Source organism: Leptopilina heterotoma, unplaced genomic scaffold (genome assembly GCF_015476425.1).
Source record: "Leptopilina heterotoma isolate Lh14 unplaced genomic scaffold, ASM1547642v1 Lhet_157, whole genome shotgun sequence".
Taxonomy (NCBI): domain Eukaryota; kingdom Metazoa; phylum Arthropoda; class Insecta; order Hymenoptera; family Figitidae; genus Leptopilina; species Leptopilina heterotoma.
This window is the reverse complement of record NW_025110871.1, coordinates 185-24,292: the sequence shown is the minus strand read 5'-3', so window position 1 is coordinate 24,292 and position 24,108 is coordinate 185. Positions and strand designations below refer to the sequence as shown.

Sequence of the window (24,108 nt, the reverse complement as noted above, 5' to 3'; positions counted from 1 at the left end):
AAAATTGGGGTTCTTCTTGGGAGTCTTTTTCTTCAGCAAAATCTTTAACTGAAGAAATAGACTCCTGAAGAAAATTTGGTGTCCTGTTTTCAGGAAGTCTCCTTCGAGAACCATAACTCAATTTTCCTCAATTAGATACAATAAGAAGCGCAAGGACGTTGATTAACCGTAAAATTGCCGAATCAATTTCCGATTGTTAAAAAGAAGCAAAGAATGAAGGGGGAAACTTGAGTTATAAACGTAACCCTTCACCCGTAATGGTGTACAGTTAAGCACATGATTGCCATCTTCCACGTCACATTGCCTCTCATTGTCGGCCTCTGGATTTCTCACCTCTTCCAGCTCCCTTCTCTCCTCTTCCATCTCCATCAATCATCCTTGACTCCTGCGAATGAAACCTCATTGGTAAGAAAGGCAACAGTGGACAATAACCAAGATCATGTAATTTCATCCCTTTGTTCTTCGTCTATTTTCTACACTTTCTCACGCTCCTTTCAATTAATTTTATTTTTCTTATTAAAAATATCGATTCTATAATCACCTCAATGAAATTTATCTTCCTGTTCTATTTTTAAACGTTTCGTTCAGTTATGTTCTAAAATGAAACGTTTGTTTCAAAACAATTCAGAATTGGAGTAACAATTGAGATGCTATTGGATTCTATTCCTTGTAGGTTATATAAATTTCGAGGATTTATTTGAAAGATTCACTCACAAGAAAATGGAAAATATAAAGAAATATCATAATTACCTGTTTGTACATGGGAGAATAATTATTAATTCAACAAAATATTGTTAAAATTTATTATTTTGATAACGATTCCCTTGGATATAAAATTACAACTCTCTGTAGTTGTAAATTTCAGTTTTGTCACCTGTCAGTGAAGGTTAGTCTACTTCTAAATACCGAACGTCGGTAAAGTAGTTTTTTTTCTCAAAAAGACATAAAACCGCGGTATTTTTGAATTCCACATAATTCCCAATAATAAAAGTCCCCCATTCTTTCCTCTAATTCCAGATTCTACAAGTAACAGCTGTTGATCTTGACACCGGAAACAATGCAAGATTGAGTTATCGTCTACAAGGTTCATCAAAATTTCGAATAAGTTCAAATATGGGATGGATTTTTCTCGCTCAAAATCTCGATCGTGAAACAACGGATCGTTATGCACTCACTGTTCTTGCAACTGACAATGGTTCACCAGCAGCTACCGCCAGTGCATCAGTATTAATAACAATTCTTGACGACAATGACAATGAACCAAACTTTGAAAAGGAATTTTACAGTTTTGAACTATTGGAGAATTTACCATCCGGTACATTGGTGGGTTCGGTAACAGCCTCTGATCCAGATCTTGGTAAAAACGCCCTCTTGAGATATGCAGTGGTCCAAGCTAATAGCAGTTTCACCGTTGATCCCGATACTGGTAAGTTTAATTATTATTTTTGCTAAATAAAAAAAAAAATTACTTTGAATTTAAAACGGTAGTTTTCCACTTGGTTTATCTGGTATCCACTTGGTATTCTCAAGATAAGAAATGATAGAGTGTCATTTCCTTTTTCGTTTACGTGTCGAGGCGAATTATTGGCTTGAAAGAAACGTCAAACACGAACGTCTTTAAAGAGGATCTTGAGAGAGTTTACACTTAAATATAGAATACCATGATTGACCCGCAGACTTGTATGCTCTTGAAAATTCCTTTTTGTTGAGGGTTTTTTTTTTAATGAACCATTCAAATTGAAAGTCTTTTATAGTAACTTTTTTTTATCAATACTTCATTCTTCAAGGACGACGATTTTCAAATATTAGAGTTGAGTTACATGAGAAGTGCATTAGCTACCATTGCTAATGCTATTTCTCCTTTCGTTTCTTTTTCATTTGCTTTTATGGAAATGGTACAATATTGAAAATGCGGCAGAATTTATAGTCTTTTTTTCCCTTATTTAAATACCTCCATAATTGGAAAATAGAATATAATCATATGGGTGTGGATGAAGATTAAAAACTAGAAGATGAAAAAAAATGCAAGTGACACGCAAATTTGTTTTGAAAGGATATATTTAACGGTATTTGGGAGATCTTTGTAATGGTTTTTTTTTCTCCCGTCTCTAGAAACCTTAATTATCTGTTAATGAGATAACTGCTTTGCACCGGTGCAAAAGAAAGGAGACACGCTGTGCTTTCTTTCTTCCATCGATCTCGTAATTACATGAGGCTCGTTTCACGGCCGTGTTCGCCATAACACTTTAGACATGATTACAATATCCATGTAACGAGATGCAGTTTCATTAGAATAAGAAGAATTAGATGACTAATCACATAACATTCCTTTCGTAATTCTTGAGACAAAGAATTTCTTTGTTGAAAATTTGATAGGAGATAAGAGTTGATGATGAATTTTTTTTAACTTTCAAATAGGTGAAGTGACAACTCGTGAGCCTTTGGATCGTGAATCGAAAGGAGTTCACGAATTGGTTTTGGAAGCACGTGATCAGGGAACACCGTCGAGGGCAGCGCGTGTACCACTGAAAGTCACTGTTCTCGATGTGAATGACAATTCACCGGAGATTGTTGATCCTCAAGGTGATGTTGTGAGCGTACGGGAGGAGCAACCATCCGGAACTGAAGTAGCTAGGGTTCGAGCATTGGATTCCGATCTTGGAGAAAATGCCTCAGTCACTTATACAATTCTTAAAGGTATGTTTTTTTTTGTTTTTGATACACCTGACTTTATCCGTTCCTGTAATCTGAAAACTATTTTCAAAAAAGATAAAATAAAATATACTCACTTCGAGAAGCTAAAATTAGAATCTTGTTTTAAAATTACAGATCGCGACTCGGATGGCTACAATGTCTTCACCATTGATCCTATCACTGGAATGATCAGAACGAAAGCAGTTCTCGATCACGAGGAGCGTAACGTTTATCGATTGTCGGTGAGAGCAAGCGACGCCGGGCGTCCACCCCGTCACAGTGTTCGAGCACTTCGAGTCGAAGTTCTTGCCTTGGCCGATAATCGACCGACATTTACGAGCAGCAGTCTAACATTCAACGTGAGTAATTTGGTCAAACTTTAATTAATTATTTAATAAAATTCATCCAATTAAGATACGAATTACTTCTCCCGAAATTAGAACCTTCCCTTGACTCGTAAAACTTTATAGCATAGCATCATTAAAATAATAGGAAAGGGTGATACAAAAACACGATTTTTGGGTTATAAAACGAACTCATCTACTTTGTAGATAATTACTTTTGTAACAACAACATAAAACAATTACCGAATGTTGGGAACCAATGATTATTTTTCAGGTAAGGGAGGATGCAACAATTGGAAGTGCCGTTGGTTCCGTCTCCGGTGCAGGACCAGCAGGACGAGTCGCCTACAATCTTAATTCCCTAACGCCAATTACTGATTATCCGGCATTCGATGTTGATCGCAGTTCTGGACAATTAGTCGTAGCTCATTCACTCGATAGGGAAAATACAAGTGAATATCATTTGGAAATTCGTGCCTTGGATACAACATCAATTGGTAATCCGCAGAGTATTGCGGTTTCGGTGAAGATTATAATCGAGGACGCCAATGATAATTCACCGCGCTGGCCACAGGATCCGATCATAGTTAGAGTCTCGGAACGAACTATGATAGGCCTAACGATTTATAATCTCACTGCAACTGATCTTGACAGTAGTCCCAATGGTGATTTAAGATATGGCCTCGTTGCGGAATTTCCACCAAGTGGAAGTTTCGCCGTCGACTCACTAACCGGGGCACTGACACTCGCCAAACCATTAGATCGTGAGGAAAGAGCTGAATACACCCTGATAATTGAAGCCGTTGATCGAGCGCCACCTGGCGAACAACTTTCTTCTACCGTTACGGCGAGAATTATCGTTCTAGATCAAAATGACAACGATCCGGTGTTTGTTGCTCCGGAAACAACGAGAATTCCCGTCACACCTGATCTTCTACCTGGTGAGTTAAAATTCTCTTTCTTCTACTTGAATTCCTTCCACTACTTGATCCTTCCGCTTTCAAATTTCAAAAGTGGATGAGGCAATTAATTCTTAATATTCTTTCGTAGGCGCTGTTCTCACACGAGTTGTCGCTGTGGACAAAGACGTAGACGACAACGGTCGAGTATCGTACGTAATTACTTCCGGAAATGAAGAAGGAAGATTCTCGGTTGGTTACGACTCGGGATTGGTAACACTCCTAAAACCAATGATCAGACCCCTGGAACTTGAAATAACAGCCAATGATCATGGTTCACCGCCTAGAAAAGCGACAATAAAGTTGTCACTAAATCTTGCTTTTGGACAAACCAGTGGACCACCAAGACTTTTACTCTCCAATCCAATTGCAAGAGTTTCCGAACTCCTACCCATTGGATCAGCTGTTTTGAATGTTGCCGGTCCTGCAATCGCAGATCAAGGTAAGATTAAATTTCCCATTACCACTAATCTAAAGATTCATAAAAAGTTCCCTGAACTTCTTAAGATAAACTAATGTTTACCAATTCTCATAATCCGATAATAACCCTTGAAATCTTGAGTTATTTCTGAAAAATTTATTGATCATTGAAGAAGATTATTCAGATTCTTAAAGTTTTTAATGTCCACGATGGGGGGAAAAAAGTGAACAAGTCTTGTAGAACAAGATCTGTTCTTTTTTATTTGCACTCAAGGTTTTAGTTTGCACTCTCTTCGTAAATGTAATGATGGCATCTTGAATTGTTGGAAAAAGGAGTTGCTTTACAAAAGATTTGAACGAGTGTACGTGATCGCAGCATGGGTTAATAGGAAAGAATTGCTATGAAAATACCTCAAATAATTGCCTTGAATCCTGCCGTGCGAGCATTACAGTAAATTGAGTCAAATGACTCACGCTTGTCTCCTACTTCTTGGGGCACTGAAGAATTCTACAAGAAACGGCAAACAACGGTTTTTTTCCTACTTCCTTGGCTTAATGTCCGGGAAGACTAGAAAGTGTGATCCTTAAATAGAAATTGAACTCAATTGGGTGGAGGGATTTTTTAAGGGATCAGGGGGAATACGAATCTTTTTAATGTGACTCGTACGATACCGGTTTAATTATTTAGATATTCGCAAATCTAAATCTATATTCTGGTTTTAATGTTCAAGACCACCTTGGAAGTTGGAATTAATATTAGTCACAAATGTCGGGAATAAATTGAGTGAGTCGCAGAAAGTAAATGAATTGTGTGCTTCCTCAATTCTCCCTAACCGGATGTTGTATAAACGCAAATTACTGTTAGTGCTTCATAAAGTTATTTGCAGTGAATGTATTGTCCGTTTTTATATTCGGATGGAATTTCCTCCATTGATGATTTGCTGATTGGGGGACATGAACCGCCTACAGATGGCAGCATCAGTAAACATTTAGTTTACTTGTAGGCCGATGCAGGGCGAGGAACTAAAATATTTTGGAGGTTGTCATAAGTAGCTGTAAAAAAATTGATGAGGCGCGGGAGTATGCAAGTAGCATTTCTCCAGAATGATGAATCATTGGTCCTCCGGGAAAAGATGGTGAGACTGCTGGAGAAAGAGGAAGAAAAGGTGGAGAAGACAAACAATGGTCACATATATCATCGTGCCGCCATTCAGCCGCGGTACGCATAGGCAAATCACCGCCATACTTACATACTGGCGTTGGAACATGTTTAAGTACCACAGTGGACCATCCAACCGTCATCACAGATCTATACTAACGCAACGATTGAAATAGTGTACCCAACACACCATACCAATGTGAAATCAAATTGTGTATGTGTGTGTAACGCTTTGTTCTAAACCCGCTAAAAATGCACCGACAGGCTAAACACGTCGTCCTCTGGAATTTGAGAATCGTATGCATTAAGGGACAAGAAACCATGCTGGAGAGAATGAGGGAAAGGAGAGAAGCGCTATCACGACCATCCTCTTGTTTGCCCCCGAGCACTACTAAGCAATACGCTCTAAGCCTTTTCCATTTGCAGTACATTTATCGCAAATCAGATTCACTATTACTATTTCTTCCCTTTATTCAATTTTATCAGGGGACTTTTGTCGTCTTCAAACGGCTATCAATTACTTCAGATCGAAATTAATACAAACTGGTAATTCAATCCTTGAAGAGTTGTATGCAAACGGAACAAATTCCTCCCTAATGAAAATTCAAATTAAAACCATCCACTCTATTGGGAATTTCAAAACATACAAATTCCGCTTTATGCCAAAACGCTAATTGTAATTCATTATCATTACAGGAAACGTAACCTTCAGCATTCCGAAAGGCGTCGCTTCGGATAAATTTATCATCTCGTCAAGTGGAGTCGTCACACTTCGTTCCCCTCTGGATCGAGAGGAGATTTCCCATTATTCAGTACCCGTGCTTGCGAGATCAGCCAAACTGCTCGATCTCACAACACTGGAGGTCGAAGTTCTAGACGAGAATGATAACAATCCGGAATTCAAATCAGGATCCTGTTATCGATTAGAGTTACCGGAGAATCAAGAAGCCGCTGCTGTTCACACCATCGCAGCCGTTGATGCCGACGAGGGAAAGAATGGAGAAATATTCTACAGTATAGTCGGTAAGTTTTCCCTCCCTCCCTCTCGCAAATGCGAGTATTCGTAATTTTAAATCGTTCTGTAGACGCTACTAAAGGCAAAAAGTCGATCCAGTGATTAAATTAACCTAATTATTTACAGGCGGAAACATTGGATCAAAATTCCGTCTCGACTCATCGACAGGTGTTCTTTCGATGTCGAGCCTCGACAGGGAGACCGTACCCAAATACATACTGACAATATCCGCGAAAGACAAGGGTCGACCTAGTCTCGAAAAACGTTGCAATCTCACTGTCATCGTTCTCGACGTCAATGACAATGCTCCATCATTCATTCAAAATCAATACAGCGATTCAAGATCAAGAATCGGTCAAAATCAAGAGTACGGAAATTTCAACTCTCCATACGCTCCTGCCAATCATCCCGGAAGATATTTCACAACAATATCCGAGGACATTTCCCCCGAATCAAGTGTCATGCAAATTAAGGCTCTCGATCCCGACCAAGGGGATAATGGAAAGGTTACATACGCAATTGCTGACGAGACAACCTGGTTCTTTAAGATCGATAACCTCACTGGCGTCATCTCAACCTCTGGGTAAGTTTAAATTTAAATAAAATTATAGGCAAGAGAGAAATAAAATTTATTTGTTTGAATAGATTATTGTTATAATTGTTGCATTCCAAGTAAATGAGTTTGATATTCATTTCCTGTTTTTTCCCCCTACGGTTTAATTTCATACTGGCGTTAATTACCACGACCTTTATTGCCCACCCGATTAGGATCAGGAGAATATAATGTTCATGGAAGATCGTAAAAGAAAGGGAGAGCGGGAGGGTGGACGCGTGGTAGGGACGTCATAAAATTATAAAGTCAAAGGCATTAGACGATTCCTTATGCATTACCCGTATGGGTTTTACTTTGAACGGTATTCCGCGTCGAGGAAACTGGTATCTGTGTATTTTCTTTCCTTGACGGAGATGCTAACGAAGATGTCGCGACTTTCCACTGGCTTCCGTTCAAGGTAAACGAGAAAAACGATCATCAAACGATCATTGTTAATTGCAACGATCCACTATCTCTCATCCGGTCGACACGTAATATTACTTTACGCTGATCGCGAGCAAATGAGAAATTAACTTTCATGGGGGAAAAATAGAAACTTGAACATTTTCTTTGGTAATTAAAATATGTTGAGAGTTTCGCTTCTTGTGGGATAAAATTGATTGAGAACAAATGGTTTTTTTTTAAATGTTAAGATCGAAATTGGTGAATATTAATATCCATTTAGTAATTTTTGTTCCTGTTTCGTTCGGCTCGAGTGAAATAATACCGCTTGAGGGAAGAGGAACGATGTCGATGATAGTTAAAAGAAGGTGGAGGATTCGCTGGCGTGGAGGGGGGAACTTTTGCAGCGCGACAGCAGTGTGTCATTTCAGCGAGGCACCATGTGGCATTTCAATGCATTATTTTAGCCGGCAAAAAGCCTGATATGCAAAACCAGCCACGGCTCCTTCGTTCCTTGCTTCTTTTTCTGGTCTTCTTTCCCTCCTCTCGTTCATCCCACTCGGCTCTTCGTGATTCGCAAACAGAAGTCGGCTTCTTCGTGTTGTCGTTACTTTTAGAATCCATGTTACCGCTACTTGCTCACCCAGCATTCGCTGAATTTCAACTTCATTGGAGCAACATTCTTAAAACTAAATTGAAAATTTATTTTCTCAATTAAAAAAAAAAACTGTCATTTGTAATTACAAAATCTTTTCACTGAATTTAACAGGTTTTAATGTTTTCTTTACAGACCGCTGGACAGAGAGCGACAGAGTAGCTATAATTTCTTAGTGGTTGCAACCGACGGTGGAAAGAACGACGCTAAACGAACATTGATTCCAGTGGAAATAAATATTGCGGATGTTAACGATAATTCGCCTGTTTTTGAGGAATATCCTTTTGAGGCAAGAGTACCAATTGGCACACAACCGGGACAAAATATATTGAGAGTGAAAGCCACTGACGCTGATCATGGACCAAATGGTGAAATTGTTTATACATTCCTTCGGGAGCATGAGAAACCAAAATTTAGAATTCATCCGAGTACTGGTGTTGTTACGGCAACATCATCACTTGCACAAGAGAATGGTAAGGTCTACCATTTGGAAATTATTGCCAAAGATAAGGGAAATCCTCCTCTAAGTGCTAGGGGTTTGATTAAAATTCGTGTTGGCGATCTAGCGGAATTGACTCCAATGCTTAAATTTCAAAATGACACCTACGAAGTTACTGTTCAGGAAAATTCACCAAAAGACACTGAGATTCTTCAAGTGACTGCCGTACGTTCCGACGGTAGACGACAACGAATTTCCTATTCTATAGGAACTGGAAATGATTTTCGTAGTTTTTACATTGACGAAGAGTCGGGTATGGTTCGTGTCAATGATCCAGCGAGAATTGACGCTGAACTCTGGCATGATCACAGTACGAATTCGGAAATTAGTAACGAAAGATCAGCCAATTCATGGGGTAGATCATTCGATGGACAAGTCATCAAGGAATTGCCCAGAGAAAGTTCAAAACATGTCTTGACACTAGTTGCCAGAACAACGGGACCGGAACCTTTGGAAGCTTACGCTAAACTGATTGTACGTGTTTCTGATGTTAACGACAATCCACCAATTTTCACACAAAATCAATATTCCGCAACTGTTTTAGAAGGGAACAGCAAAGGGGATTTTGTAGTCAAGGTAAGTGAAACATCTTGGAAGAGAATTGATGAAGTTTATTGTCAGGAAATTGAAATCTTATTGATTAATCTTTATCTAATTATAGCTTACAGTGAGTGATGCGGATCAGGGTTTAAATAGTAGAATTCTCTATCATATTGTTGATGGCAATCCAGACAATGCTTTTACAATTAATCCACCGAACAGTGGGGAAGTGAGGACCAACATTGTTCTTGATAGGGAAATTCGGGAGCAGTATCGTTTGACAATCATTGCCACGGATCAAGGGAATCCTCAATTAACCGGAACAACAGCGCTCAGTGTTCGAGTAATTGACATCAATGACAATCAACCCACGTTCCCGTCAACTCCTCAGAGTGTCATTTTCGTCTCCGAAGGTAAGAATATATTTTTAATTGATTTTTAAATTGCGATGTTGAATCACAACCAAATTAGAATCTCCAATAGTTCATCCAGTAATTAACCCAGGACTTTAGTTCCTGTATTTTACATTGTGACGTTGAACACCCAACCAAATTTTCCAAAAGTAACGAAACTCTTTAGTTAGAAATATTTTCCGGTGCGAAAATATTCTCAATCGTATAAACTATATTCAGATAAATAAAATTCAGTAACTTTGGAATGAGACAAAACGATCATGCTCCGCCTGCTCATGGAATATGTGAAAGGCAAACTTGATTTATTACTCTCCGCTTAAAAATCGCTCTCGTGATAAATAGTTCAGCAGCTGCATGGCAAAAATATCTTCGAAAGGTCATTATATTTTAACCTTTCTCCCAGACAAAATTGAGAAACATTTGATGAAATATTTTTTTTAGATGAAACTTGAACACTTTAATAAATTAATTTATCAGTTTTTGATAGAAAAAATTTCAAAGCTTTGCTTCAATTAAGATTGAGAATTGATCAGTTCGTTCAACTTCCATTGAATTGTATCTGTCAATGAAGGAACAATATGGGGGTTTCTCATCGACGGTAGGAAACTAAAGAAGAAAAAAAGAGAAATGAAGTGAGTGAAGAACCGCAGCAGCCAGTACTCACCTAAGTTATGCAGATTGTTCCGAACAGTTGGACTTTAATGCTGGCATAAATCCTTTACCACTTAACTTTATACTTTAGGAGTGCTCCCTACTTCTTTTCTCTCTCTCCTTCTCTTCTTTTTTCGATTCAGACGCCTTTCGTCTCACTCGATCCACTTTCTTTCATCAAAGGGTCACAGAGAATGTTAACGTTTTTGGGGTGCAATACTTATTCTGCGTGGGCGATCACACTATACCTGTTGTTGCTCTTCGTTTTCCAGCTCCTCAACTTTCTGACCCGAAACACACAGCTCATCTTCACTTATTACCACGCTCCTCTATACTTTGTCTTCAGGACTTGTGAAAAATGAATCGTGAATCTCAAGAATGCAATTCTTTTTTCACCTACTACAATTTTCAATTTTTGAGCTTGAAATTGATTTTTGAAAAATTAGTTCCATGATTTATGATTTACGTTTGAAGGTGATTTTCGAAAATTCGTAAATTGATAAGAGAAAATTTAAAAGATTTAAAATAGTTATTAATCGAGTAGGTAGTGAATATTAATGAGAAACCACGTCTACAGTGGTTAGGCTATTTTTTTCGTTGTTTTGTTGAAAAAAAAGAATACATTCGAAACAGGATATTATCTGTTAGACATGTGTCATTCTGCAAGTACTTCCTGATTTTGATCTCAACAGTTCTTGGGGTCTCATTTTTAGTTTAATGTGCACATGTTCGTGGTACAAGGACAAGGTCGCTCTTGAAACCGATTTACACGACATTAACGGTCTGACTAAATTTACGAGCAACGTTTTATACAGCTACGTCCTTAGTCGCCTTCATTCTTTCTATGGCTTACTTCATAACTCCATGACGTCCCTTAGAATGTTCGTATATATTTTTTCCCCTCTACAACCAAAAACTAGATTATCCACTATTTTCGATTTTAAACTAACGCTTCTGATTTATAGTCTCAAGATCCCGATAACTTCACGGGATCTGTAGGTTTTTTTTTTTAAATTGACTCGAGTTTCAAATGATCCTTAATATGAAGTGAAGGGATCTCTATATACAATGTTGCAGAGTGTCAAGATAACTTAGAAGTTTATTTCTCACGCGAGCAGTGAAATTTGATAGCGGACGGAGAATAATGTTGATGTTTTCTTTTCCAGGTACTCCAATTGGATCAGTGATTACGGAGATCACGGCAAATGATGTCGACAGTTCACCAGTTCTTACTTATCGTTTTGGCAACACATCAGATCCGGGACCATTCAGCATAGATCGATACAGCGGTCGTGTGGTGTTGAAAAATTTTCTCGACGCCGAAACTCGTTCGGAGTATGTTCTTCAAGTTATTGCCAGTGATAGTATCCATGAAGCAACAACTGCCTTGACGATACGAGTCACCGATCTTAATGACAATGCTCCGGAATTTTTGCAAGCTGCTTACGTCGCCACTCTTTCCGGTAAGTTTGAATAATAATCTCATTTTCATGCTCCAAGAGTAATTTTGGTTACTCTCCAATGTTCTGATTTTTGAAAGGAAAAAAGTGCTTAACACGAGCAAACTACTGAATTCCCAATAAATAATCCAATAATTAATTCAGTAATTTTTAATTTCGACGTCGAACCCCAACCAAAATTAGGCGTCTTCCCACTTTTCAATTTTCTCCAAAAGCGTGAATTTGTTATCACTCCATGTGCTTCATACCACAACAATATCAAATAAGATTTTAAATCCTAAAAAGAGGGCTGGGAAGTAGAAAAAAGAATTAGAAGAATGAGAGGAAGATTGAAAAAAAGGGAAAAGAGAATTTGAAAGTGAAAGGAAAGGGAGAATGGAGGAGTGTACGAACGCCTTGCACATAAATAAATGTGAGGACAACGTTTCGCCAGACAGCCGAAAGCCGCCTCCTTTGGTGGATCGTTGCTTCTTTCGAGGGCTCTCGAAACTTATTAAAAATACATAGCCGCGCGGCCTAATGGTGCATTCGCGGGTGGTCAGGGGGACGAGGACAACGAGCTTGCAAATTTGCATCTTCCCTCGCTTACATAAGTATCACGATTCCCAAATACTTTGTTCTCTTATCGAAAATTCTTTTTTCGATCCACAACGAAAATTTCTTTAATTTTTCGAATAATCCTCGGAATAATCTCAGTCATAATTATCCTCTATGCAAATATATCAACTGCTGAAAAATTAGGAGCACTATTTTTCTTTCTATTTTTTCCCCTTCCTAATAAATGTCAATTAATTCTGGAATTTTATTTTTGTTGCAGAAGAACATACGGAGATGCAGGAGATTTTGTCAGTGAATGCAACAGACAACGATCTTACGGAAGATAATTCACGAATTCGTTACCGACTTATGCATTTAAAGAAAGGTTTCACGGTTCATCCAACAACTGGTGGAATTACCGTGAACAGAACAGCGATACCTAAACCCCTGCCAAAAGAAGTGGAACTTATTGTCGTCGCTGAGGATTCGGGTAAACCAACATTGATGACCGTTTGTTCAGTGGTGGTGAGATTGGGCAGTTTGAAGAGAGCATTACCCGGTAGGGATTATAAGTTGACAATTAAGGAGAATGCATCAAGAGGCACTGCACTGATGACACTAGCTGAAGTTGATTTACTGGATGGTGATATCATCGCTGGCGATGAGAACGGAATGTTTGAAATATTGCGCGGCACTTTAGTGCTTGCGAAGAATTTGGATCGCGAACGAAAAGAGAGATATATATTAAGACTTGGACCTAAGGACGAGAATTCAACAACTGGTTCCCTCGTTGGTGATGATCCAGTCACGGTGGTGATAACAGTGGATGACGTCAATGATAATTACCCTAGATTTCTAGAGGAACATCATCAGGTTTCGATAAGGGAGGATACGATGATAGGTACTGTGATCGCGACCCTAAAAGCCAAAGATGACGATCTTGCTGGTAGTCCTGCGGCAACTCTGGTCTATAACATCACTTCGGGAAATGATTTAGGACTCTTTAGAATCGATAATAATTCCGGATCTTTACAAGTAAATAATACATTGGACTGCGATTTAGCTTCGGAGTTTCATAATCTTGTGGTGATGTCATGTGACAGTGATTTGGTTACACCGCTTTGTGCTTTGGCCCGTATTCGAATTCATCTTGAAGACGTGAATGATAATTCGCCGAAGTTCCCTGTATCGGAGTACCTTGAATTTGTTGGGGAGAATGAACCAATTGGTACGACTGTCTTCTCTGCACGAGCCTCGGATTTAGATCGGGGAATATTTGGAATGTTGAACTACACAATCATGTCTGCAGCCGCGACCGGATTTTCCGATATTGACGATAGTTGGAGACTATTTTCGGTTGATGCGAAGACGGGAGCTGTTACCACCCGAGCTGTTTTTGATTACGAACAGAGGAATCGTTACGCTTTTGCTTTGCGGGCCACGGACACCGGGGGAAGGATTGCGACTGTAAGGGTTCGGGTTGAAATTGACTCGAGGGACGAATTTTATCCACAGTTTACGGAAAGGATGTACAGATTTGGAATTAGGAGTGGAGCGCAGATTTTGGCTGGTACAGTGATTGGGTATGTGACGGCGACTGATAGGGATAAGGGACCTGATGGACGGGTTGTTTATCAGATGACTTCGCAACATCCTTACTTTAAATTGAACCGAACGACCGGTGCGTTGATTGTTAGGCAGAAGTTGATGCATTCGAATATTGAAGTGGAGGGATCTTCCAGATTGGTGGTTAGTGCTAGTTCTGGTAGACAGGGATCGTTGTCGAATATGACGGTCGTGGAAGTTAGTGTTGTTGATAATGATGATTATATTCTATCCCGGGGAGCGACATCGTTGAGTCCTTCAAATATCGGCACTAATATGGCTGTGGCGACTTCTAACGGTCTGGCTGATTGGGCTTTGGGACTCTTGATCGCCCTATTGTTACTAGTCCTCGCTTTTGGTTCCATCTTCCTCTATCTTCATATTAGAAACCGACGGCACAAGAAACCGGGAACGAAACCCGGACTAAATGGAGACAGTAACGCGGCAGCGAGCAATAGTTACGTGGATCCAAGTGCATTTGACACAATTCCAATCAGAAGTGTCACCGGAGTAGGAAATTCGGGAAATTGTTCCGTAACGGACGGTGTGAGGGAAAGAGCGTCTTGTCAGTTCGCTCCGCCTAAATACGACGAAATTCCCTCCTATGGTACGTCTGGACAATCCGGACAACAGCAAGCAACGTCCGAACTTTCGGGCAGCGATCAGTCGGGTTCCTCCGGTCGTGGTTCGGCCGAGGACGATGGAGAGGATGAGGAAATTCGGATGATCAATGAAGGACAAACGCACGGGGACTCGGCGAGTGATTTATCGGTTCACAACACTCAGGAGTATTTGGCGAGATTGGGAATTGTCGATCCTCCCACTGGAACACCGAGGCGACCTCCAGAAGCTCTACCATTGGATAGTCTCCATCTCTTTGAGGATGAAACGGCGACGGAGGCTGACATCGCCACTCTTATTTATGGGAAAATTGGCGATCCCAGTAGACCAACATCGGGACTGGAAGTTCCGGGTAGTGGACCTTCAATGAACGGATCTTTAAGTTCGATTGTTCATAGTGAAGAGGAATTAACTGGGTCTTATAATTGGGACTACCTGCTGGATTGGGGTCCTCAGTATCAACCGCTTGCTCATGTGTTTAGTGAAATTGCAAGACTTAAAGACGATGCTGCTAGTGTTCAAAGTGGTAATTCGGGAAGTAGTGGGAAAGCGAAATCTGTACATAAAGCACCGCCGCCACCGCTACTCACTTCCGTTGCTCCCAGATCACTTGCAGCGCCTGCGTTAGCGCGAGGCATTTTGCCCAGGTCGCCTATTAGTCACGATGCTTCAACATTCCCCTCAGCAGCGTTGAGTCCTAGTTTTTCGCCCTCATTATCGCCCCTAGCGACAAGGAGTCCTAGTATCAGTCCTCTAGTGCCACCCGCGACGCAAAGGAATAGTCAAGGTCATCCCAGGGGGATTCCAGTCACCGATGCCGAGCTTAGAATCTGATAGTTTACCCAATTGCCCCCCTATTTTGTTATCGAGTGACTGAATCCCCCCAGCAAAGTTGGCTGAAAATTTTATCCCCTTTTTTTGAAAATACCTAACAGCCATCTTTGCGAGTTTATATTTAAGTAAATTAATATGTGATAAATTGTTTTTAGCTAGAGGGAGAGAGAATGACAGACCTCATTGTATACGTCGCAATAAAGAGTTTTTTTTCTCAAATTCTCTTTCTCAAAAAAAAGAAACTGTAAATTAGATTTTTTTAGATAAATTTGAAGCGTGCGATAATTGCCAAGCGATAGATTAGCGTTTCAAGAATGAATATAATAATTTCTTTTTTAATCCTCAGGAGACTGCAATTCAAATTTTGAGCTTAGCCTCTTTTGTATAGTTATAAAAATATAAAAGTATTAGATAAGGCGAACTGCTGTAAATAGGTGGATAAATGAGCTTCGCTTCAAAGCGATGTTTTTAGAATTTAAGTAGATTTTGTAAATAAAAGAAAACGGTAAAAAAAATTTTAATAATCAAAACTTAGACCATTGTAAACGATGAGACGATTTCATTTTGTAGGACAAGTTTAGCTTTCTTTGTACAGTAATTATAAAATTAAGACGATTGAGTAATTTCAGTCGTTCTTGTTTCAACATTTTGAAATCGTCTCGTCGCATAAAAAAAGGAAAACCATGAGAGAACTGATTATTATTTAGATCGTGGTTTATTCAGATTAAAAAAACGTTTCAAAGACTGCTAAAAAATTAAAAAAATTAAATTTCAATCTGAATTTTCAAATTCAAGTTTTCAGGTTTATTTTTTTACAACGGTTTGTTGAAATGTTTGTTCTTTGATATTTTGTACTTTTTTTGCAGAAGTAATATCGTTTTGTGTATAGAATGTCTTTAAATAATGTAATAAAGAAATTAGGCGCAAAAAAAATTATTTATTTAGCGTTGATTTACTTCTGTTGATAATGTATGCAATAAAAAAATGCATTTTCCTTCAAGTTGCATTTAAAAATGTTATATGTCACAATCTCATATTTATATGTATATGCGTATAGGTATATATAATAGACGATACTTAGGATTCATTTTGTATAAATTGTTTTTACCCTTTGTACAAATTTTCTAATTGCGCTTCTCTTTGAAGCATTTTAATAAATGAATTTTTTTAGCAAATTAATTGTTTTCTTTATATCTAATACCTGAGAATGAAGAATTCTAAACCTAATAATCCTTTCCTATACCGCTTCCTAATTGAGTTTCTATTCTATTTTAATTACTTCTGACATCTTTAAAGATTTCGTGTAAGCATTTGAATTTTCTCATTTATTTTCTAGTTTCTAAACATTCTTTCATCAAAATTTTTGTTACTTTTTAATCTGCAAAGGATTGCTTCTTCTGAATCATAAATAAGTAATTGATTAAAACATAGATCTTCACCTTTTTCCAAATGTAAAGCTGTATCAGATTCTGATAGTAAATTTAAAACTGAATTTTGTAACAAAATAATTCTCGGCCTATGTCATTACTCATTACAATTAATTATATGAGCATTTATAGAAGCAAAAAAAAAAACAGAATTATTATAGTCTTATACTCTTTCTAAAATGGACTGCTTTTGTATAAAGTCTTTAATCAAAGAATTTATGCAGTAGTGGACATTTCACTTATTGATCTTAAGTAATACTCATATTCGAGTTTGGCGCTCACAAAAGTAAAAATGACAGCTTAAAGAAGCTTCGTTAGCCTCTGCTGATAACGCTAAAATTCACAAAACCACCAAAAGGGAATCTATATGTAAACGAAGATTACCTTTTGCTGGTTATAGTAGAACTACCGACTGTGGAACATATAAAAAATAGTGCATTTTATAACCACAGTATAGCGCCACTACTTGTTTCTCATTTGAACAGTTTTATCATCAAGCAAACCTGAACAATTAGTATCTATTTGTAATTCCAGAGTAATCAATAAATTCACTAATTGATTTCTTGATTTTTATCAATTCTGGACGGCGTCAGTCCTTTATTTAGGATCTGTTCAAAAAATACGTAACGTTTTTTGGGGGAGGGAGGGTCAAGCTATTTGTTACGGTCAGCAGATAAAATGGCGCTAATGTATACAATATTGCGTTACATGGGGGAGGGGGGGGGGGTCCAAATTTCCGAAAAATAGCGTTACGTATTTTTTGAACGGCCCCTTATTGATTTTGACCAATTTTAAGCTGCGCCAGTAGTATATTTGTTGATTTTCACCAATTTTGAACGGCGCAAGTAGTTTTTTTATTGATTTTGACTAATTTTGGGCGACTCAAGTAGTTTATTTATTGATTTTCACCAAATCTGCAATGCGCAAGTAGTTTATTTATTGATTTTTTCCAAAACTTGATGCGCAAGTAGTTTATACATAGGTTTTGGCCAATTCTTGGCGGCGCAAGTAGGAGACGCATGCTTATTCACGAAATCTTTATTGACCAAATAGTTATTTGATATAAAACTACTTAACTTAAAATTCACATAATATGCACATTATATGACATAAATTTCATTGAACACAAAAACCATTTAAAATAAATATCATTTGTCATAGAATTCATTAAACAGAAATATTATGTTACATAATATATTTAACATATTTCCAAGTCAAATGATTAGAGCTGTGCAAAATTCGAACCGAACCGAGTTTAGTTCGGTTTTGGGGCGCCGAAATGTCGAATGTCGGTTTTTCGACAATCGAACTGTGCTAGTTCAAATCTCGAATATTCGACATTAAAACTAAGCGAAAAAATTCGAACAGTTCGGTTCGAATTATTTTGCACAGCTCTAGTAGAGAACCAAAAAAACCGGAATTTTTTGCTATTTTGTGGAAGGAGGTGATAACTTTTTTAATTTTTGATTTACAAAATAGTATCTAAAGGAAAAGTTGCTTGTTTTTGTTCAAAATATAAAGGAAAAAAAAGAAAAACAGATTTTAGTAAAAATTTAAAAAGATACAAAACTTATGAGGCTGAAGTCCGCAGCGTTTAAAAAAACGAAAAATTAATAACTAAAAAAAAAAAATTTTTCAACGCAAAAACGTTTTAATTGCTAAAAAACATGCACCAAACAACTTTCAATCCCCTAACCCCTTCAGCAATCTTCGCTTATGGGGTAAAATGACCAAATGAAAGCTTGAAAGTTGCCCTAAATTTCTTGTACAGTTAGAATTGGCTGGGATAAAGATTTCGGGATTTTTTTGGCAAAAAACAAAACTCCAAAAAAATTACTGAAATTTTATTTTCTTCATGGGGAGGGATCTTTATAGCACAGGTAAAAAGTTATAGTGCTTTGAAAAAAACCTAAAAATTTTTGCAAAAATTAAAAAGTTGGAAAGGTCCCTCCCCATGAAGAAAATAAAATTTCAGTAATTTTTTTGGAGTTTTGTTTTTTGCCAAAAAAATCTCGAAATCTTTATTCCAGCCAATTCTAACTGTACCAGAAATGTAGGGCAACTTTCAAGCTTTCATTTGGTTCTAATTAGAGCATGATATATAGCACAGGTAAAAAGTTATAGTGCTTTGAAAAAAACCTTAAAATTTTTGCAAAAATTAAAAAGTTGGAAAGGTCCCTCCCTATGAAGAAAATAAAATTTTAGTAATTTTTTTGGAGTTTTGTTTTTTGCCAAAAAATCCCGAAATCTTCATCCCAGCCAATTCTAACTGTACCAGAAATGTAGGGCAACTTTCAAGCTTTCATTTGGTTCTAATTAGAGCATGATATATAGCACAGGTAAAAAGTTATAGTGCTTTGAAAAAAACCTTAAAATTTTTGCAAAAATTAAAAAGTTGGAAAGGTCCCTCCCTATGAAGAAAATAAAATTTTAGTAATTTTTTTGGAGTTTTGTTTTTTGCCAAAAAATCCCGAAATCTTCATCCCAGCCAATTCTAACTGTACCAGAAATGTAGGGCAACTTTCAAGCTTTCATTTGGTTCTAATTAGAGCATGATATATAGCACAGGTAAAAAGTTATAGTGCTTTGAAAAAAACCTTAAAATTTTTGCAAAAATTAAAAAGTTGGAAAGGTCCCTCCCTATGAAGAAAATAAAATTTTAGTAATTTTTTTGGAGTTTTGTTTTTTGCCAAAAAAATCTCGAAATCTTTATTCCAGCCAATTCTAACTGTACCAGAAATGTAGGGCAACTTTCAAGCTTTCATTTGGTTCTAATTAGAGCATGATATATAGCACAGGTAAAAAGTTATAGTGCTTTGAAAAAAACCTTAAAATTTTTGCAAAAATTAAAAAGTTGGAAAGGTCCCTCCCTATGAAGAAAATAAAATTTTAGTAATTTTTTTGGAGTTTTGTTTTTTGCCAAAAAATCCCGAAATCTTCATCCCAGCCAATTCTAACTGTACCAGAAATGTAGGGCAACTTTCAAGCTTTCATTTGGTTCTAATTAGAGCATGATATATAGCACAGGTAAAAAGTTATAGTGCTTTGAAAAAAAACCTTAAAATTTTTGCAAAAATTAAAAAGTTGGAAAGGTCCCTCCCTATGAAGAAAATAAAATTTTAGTAATTTTTTTGGAGTTTTGTTTTTTGCCAAAAAATCCCGAAATCTTCATCCCAGCCAATTCTAACTGTACCAGAAATGTAGGGCAACTTTCAAGCTTTCATTTGGTTCTAATTAGAGCATGATATATAGCACAGGTAAAAAGTTATAGTGCTTTGAAAAAAACCTTAAAATTTTTGCAAAAATTAAAAAGTTGGAAAGGTCCCTCCCTATGAAGAAAATAAAATTTTAGTAATTTTTTTGGAGTTTTGTTTTTTGCCAAAAAATCCCGAAATCTTCATCCCAGCCAATTCTAACTGTACCAGAAATGTAGGGCAACTTTCAAGCTTTCATTTGGTTCTAATTAGAGCATGATATATAGCACAGGTAAAAAGTTATAGTGCTTTGAAAAAAACCTTAAAATTTTTGCAAAAATTAAAAAGTTGGAAAGGTCCCTCCCTATGAAGAAAATAAAATTTTAGTAATTTTTTTGGAGTTTTGTTTTTTGCCAAAAAATCCCGAAATCTTCATCCCAGCCAATTCTAACTGTACCAGAAATGTAGGGCAACTTTCAAGCTTTCATTTGGTTCTAATTAGAGCATGATATATAGCACAGGTAAAAAGTTATAGTGCTTTGAAAAAAACCTTAAAATTTTTGCAAAAATTAAAAAGTTGGAAAGGTCCCTCCCTATGAAGAAAATAAAATTTTAGTAATTTTTTTGGAGTTTTGTTTTTTGCCAAAAAATCCCGAAATCTTCATCCCAGCCAATTCTAACTGTACCAGAAATGTAGGGCAACTTTCAAGCTTTCATTTGGTTCTAATTAGAGCATGATATATAGCACAGGTAAAAAGTTATAGTGCTTTGAAAAAAACCTTAAAATTTTTGCAAAAATTAAAAAGTTGGAAAGGTCCCTCCCTATGAAGAAAATAAAATTTTAGTAATTTTTTTGGAGTTTTGTTTTTTGCCAAAAAATCCCGAAATCTTCATCCCAGCCAATTCTAACTGTACCAGAAATGTAGGGCAACTTTCAAGCTTTCATTTGGTTCTAATTAGAGCATGATATATAGCACAGGTAAAAAGTTATAGTGCTTTGAAAAAAACCTTAAAATTATTTGCAAAAAATTAAAAAGTTGGAAAGGTCCCTCCCTATGAAGAAAATAAAATTTTAGTAATTTTTTGTGAGGTTTGTTTTTGCCAAAAATTCCCAGAAATCTTCATCCCAGCCAATTCTAAACGGTACCAAGAAATGTAGGGCAACTTTCAAGCTTTCAATTTGGTTCTAATTAGGCATGATATATAGCCGGAAAAAGTTATAGTGCTTTGAAAAAACATTAAAAATTTTTGCAAAACTGTAAAAAGTTGGAAAGTCCCTCTCACTGAAGAAAATAAAATTTTAGTTCATTTTTGTTGGAGTTTGTTTTTGCCAAAAAATCCCCGAAAATCTTCATTCACAGGCCAATTCTAACTGTACAGAAATGTCGGGCAACTTTCAAGCTTTCTTTGGTTCTAATTAGAGCATGGATATATAGCCACAGGGTTAAAAAGTTTAGTGCGTTGAAAAAAAAACCTAAAATTTTGCCAAAATTAAAAAAGTTGGAACGGTACTCCCTATGAAGAAAATAAAATTTTTTTTAGTAATTGTTTGGCGTTTGTTTTTTTTTTTGCCAAAACACCAAAAATGAAAGAAAATATAAATTTTTTTGGTAGTTTTTTTCCCGGCAAAAACTGGTAGGGCAACCAAGCTCATTTGGTTTCCTGATATATAGGTGTTAAGAAAAAAACCTTAAAATTTTTATTAAACGTTTCCCTTAGAAGAAAATACTTTTATTTTTTTGGAGTTTTGTTTTTGCCAAAAAATCCCCGAAATCTTCATCCCAGCCAATTCTAACTGTACCAGAAATGTAGGGCAACTTTCAATTTGGCAGTTTCAGTTATGTGTTGAAAAAAAACCTGCAAAATTAAAAGAAAGCCCACTTTTTTTGGAGTTTTTTGTTTTTTGCCAAAAAAATCCCCGCAATCTTCATGCCAATCTAATACCAGAAATAGGGCAATAGCACAGGTAAAAAGTTATAGTGCTTTGAAAAAAACCTTAAAATTTTTGCAAAAATTTAAAAGAGTTGGAAAAGGTCCCTCCCTATGAAGAAAATAAATTTTAGTAATTTTTTTTGGAGTTTTGTTTTTTGCCAAAAAATCCCGAAATCTTCATCCCAGCCAATTCTAACTGTACCAGAAATGTAGGGCAACTTCAAGCTTTCATTTGGTTCTAATTAGAGCATGATATATAGCACAGGTAAAAAGTTATAGTGCTTTGAAAAAAACCTTAAAATTTTTGCAAAAATTAAAAAGTTGGAAAGGTCCCTCCCTATGAAGAAAATAAATTTTAGTAATTTTTTTGGAGTTTTGTTTTTTGCCAAAAAATCCCGAAATCTTCATCCCAGCCAATTCTAACTGTACCAGAAATGTAGGGCAACTTTCAAGCTTTCATTTGGTTCTAATAGAGCATGATATATAGCACAGGTAAAAAGTTATAGTGCTTTGAAAAAAACCTTAAAATTTTTGCAAAATTAAAAAGTTGGAAAGGTCCCTCCCTATGAAGAAAATAAAATTTTAGTAATTTTTTGGGAGTTTTGTTTTTTGCCAAAAATCCCGAAATCTTCATCCCAGACAATTCTAACTGTACCAGAAATGTAGGGCAACTTTCAAGCTTTCATTTGGTTCTAATTAGAGCATGATATATAGCACAGGTAAAAAGTTATAGTGCTTTGAAAAAAAACCTTAAAATTTTTGCAAAAATTAAAAAGTTGGAAAGGTCCCTCCCTATGAAGAAAATAAAATTTTAGTAATTTTTTTTGGAGTTTTGTTTTTTTGCCAAAAAATCCCGAAATCTTCATCCCAGCCAATTCTAACTGTACCAGAAATGTAGGGGCAACTTTCAAGCTTTCATTTGGTTCTAATTAGAGCATGATATATAGCACAGGTAAAAAGTATAGTGCTTTGAAAAAAAACCTTAAAATTTTTGCAAAAATTAAAAGTTGGAAAGGTCCCTCCCTATGAAGAAAATAAAATTTTAGTAATTTTTTTGGAGTTTGTTTTTTGCCAAAAATCCCGAAATCTTCATCCCAGCAATTCTAACTGTACCAGAAATGTAGGGCAACTTTCAAGCTTCATTTGGTTCTAATTAGAGCAGATATATAGCACAGGTAAAAAGTTATAGTGCTTTGAAAAAAACCTTAAAATTTTTGCAAAATTAAAAAGTTGGCAAGGTCCCTCCCTATGAAGAAAATTTTTTAGGAGTTTTTGTTTTTTTTCCCGAAATCTTCATCTTTCAAGCCAGCCATGATATATAGCACATAAAAAGTTATAGTGCTTTGAAAAAAACCTAACTAAAAAGTAGGTCCCTCCCAGAAATGTAGGGCAACTAGGGCAACTTTCAAGCTTTCATTTGGTTCTAATTAGAGCATGATATATAGCACAGGTAAAAAGTATAGTGCTTTGAAAAAAACCTTAAAATTTTTGCAAAAATTAAAAAGTTAGAAGGTCCCTCCCTGATGAAGAAAATAAAATTTTAGTAATTTTTTTGGAGTTTTGTTTTTTGCCAAAAAATCCCGAAATCTTCATCCCAGCCAATTCTAACTGTACCAGAAATGTAGGGCAACTTTCAAGCTTTCATTTGGTTCTAATTAGAGCATGATATATAGCACAGGTAAAAAGTTATAGTGCTTTGAAAAAAACCTTAAAATTTTTGCAAAAATTAAAAAGTTAGAAAGTCCCCCCTATGAAGAAATAAAATTTTAGTAATTTTTTTTGGAGTTTTGTTTTTTGCCAAAAAATCCCGAAATCTTCATCCCAGCCAATTCTAACTGTACCAGAAATGTAGGGCAACTTTCAAGCTTTCATTGGGTTCTAATTAGAGCATGATATATAGCACAGGTAAAAGTTATAGTGCTTTGAAAAAACCCTTAAATTTTTGCAAAAATTAAAAGTTGGAAAGGTCCCCTCCCTATGAAGAAAATAAAATTTTAGTAATTTTTTTGGAGTTTTGTTTTTTGCCAAAAATCCCGAAATCTTCATCCAGCCAATTCTAACTGTACCAGAAATGTAGGGCAACTTTCAGCTTTCATTTGGTTCTAATTAGAGCATGTATATAGCACAGGTAAAAGTTATAGTGCTTTGAAAAAAC

At 36.5% G+C, this 24,108-nt stretch overlaps 1 protein-coding gene across 1 annotated transcript in view; it reads left to right on the top strand.

The window, feature by feature from the left end:
• The window catches only part of LOC122498687 (protein dachsous), a 375,424-nt gene extending 358,932 nt beyond the window's left edge, over nt 1-16,492 (top strand). Inside the window, exons 6-16 of the mRNA XM_043606540.1 lie at nt 1,018-1,426; nt 2,419-2,697; nt 2,830-3,053; nt 3,313-3,979; nt 4,089-4,439; nt 6,273-6,599; nt 6,718-7,174; nt 8,376-9,315; nt 9,401-9,692; nt 11,510-11,806; nt 12,621-16,492. Of these exons, the coding sequence (XP_043462475.1) occupies nt 1,018-1,426; nt 2,419-2,697; nt 2,830-3,053; nt 3,313-3,979; nt 4,089-4,439; nt 6,273-6,599; nt 6,718-7,174; nt 8,376-9,315; nt 9,401-9,692; nt 11,510-11,806; nt 12,621-15,400 (7,023 nt within the window). The 3' untranslated portion in view covers nt 15,401-16,492. The remainder of the gene's footprint in view (nt 1-1,017; nt 1,427-2,418; nt 2,698-2,829; nt 3,054-3,312; nt 3,980-4,088; nt 4,440-6,272; nt 6,600-6,717; nt 7,175-8,375; nt 9,316-9,400; nt 9,693-11,509; nt 11,807-12,620) is intronic.
• Nucleotides 16,493-24,108: the final 7,616 nt, after the last annotated feature.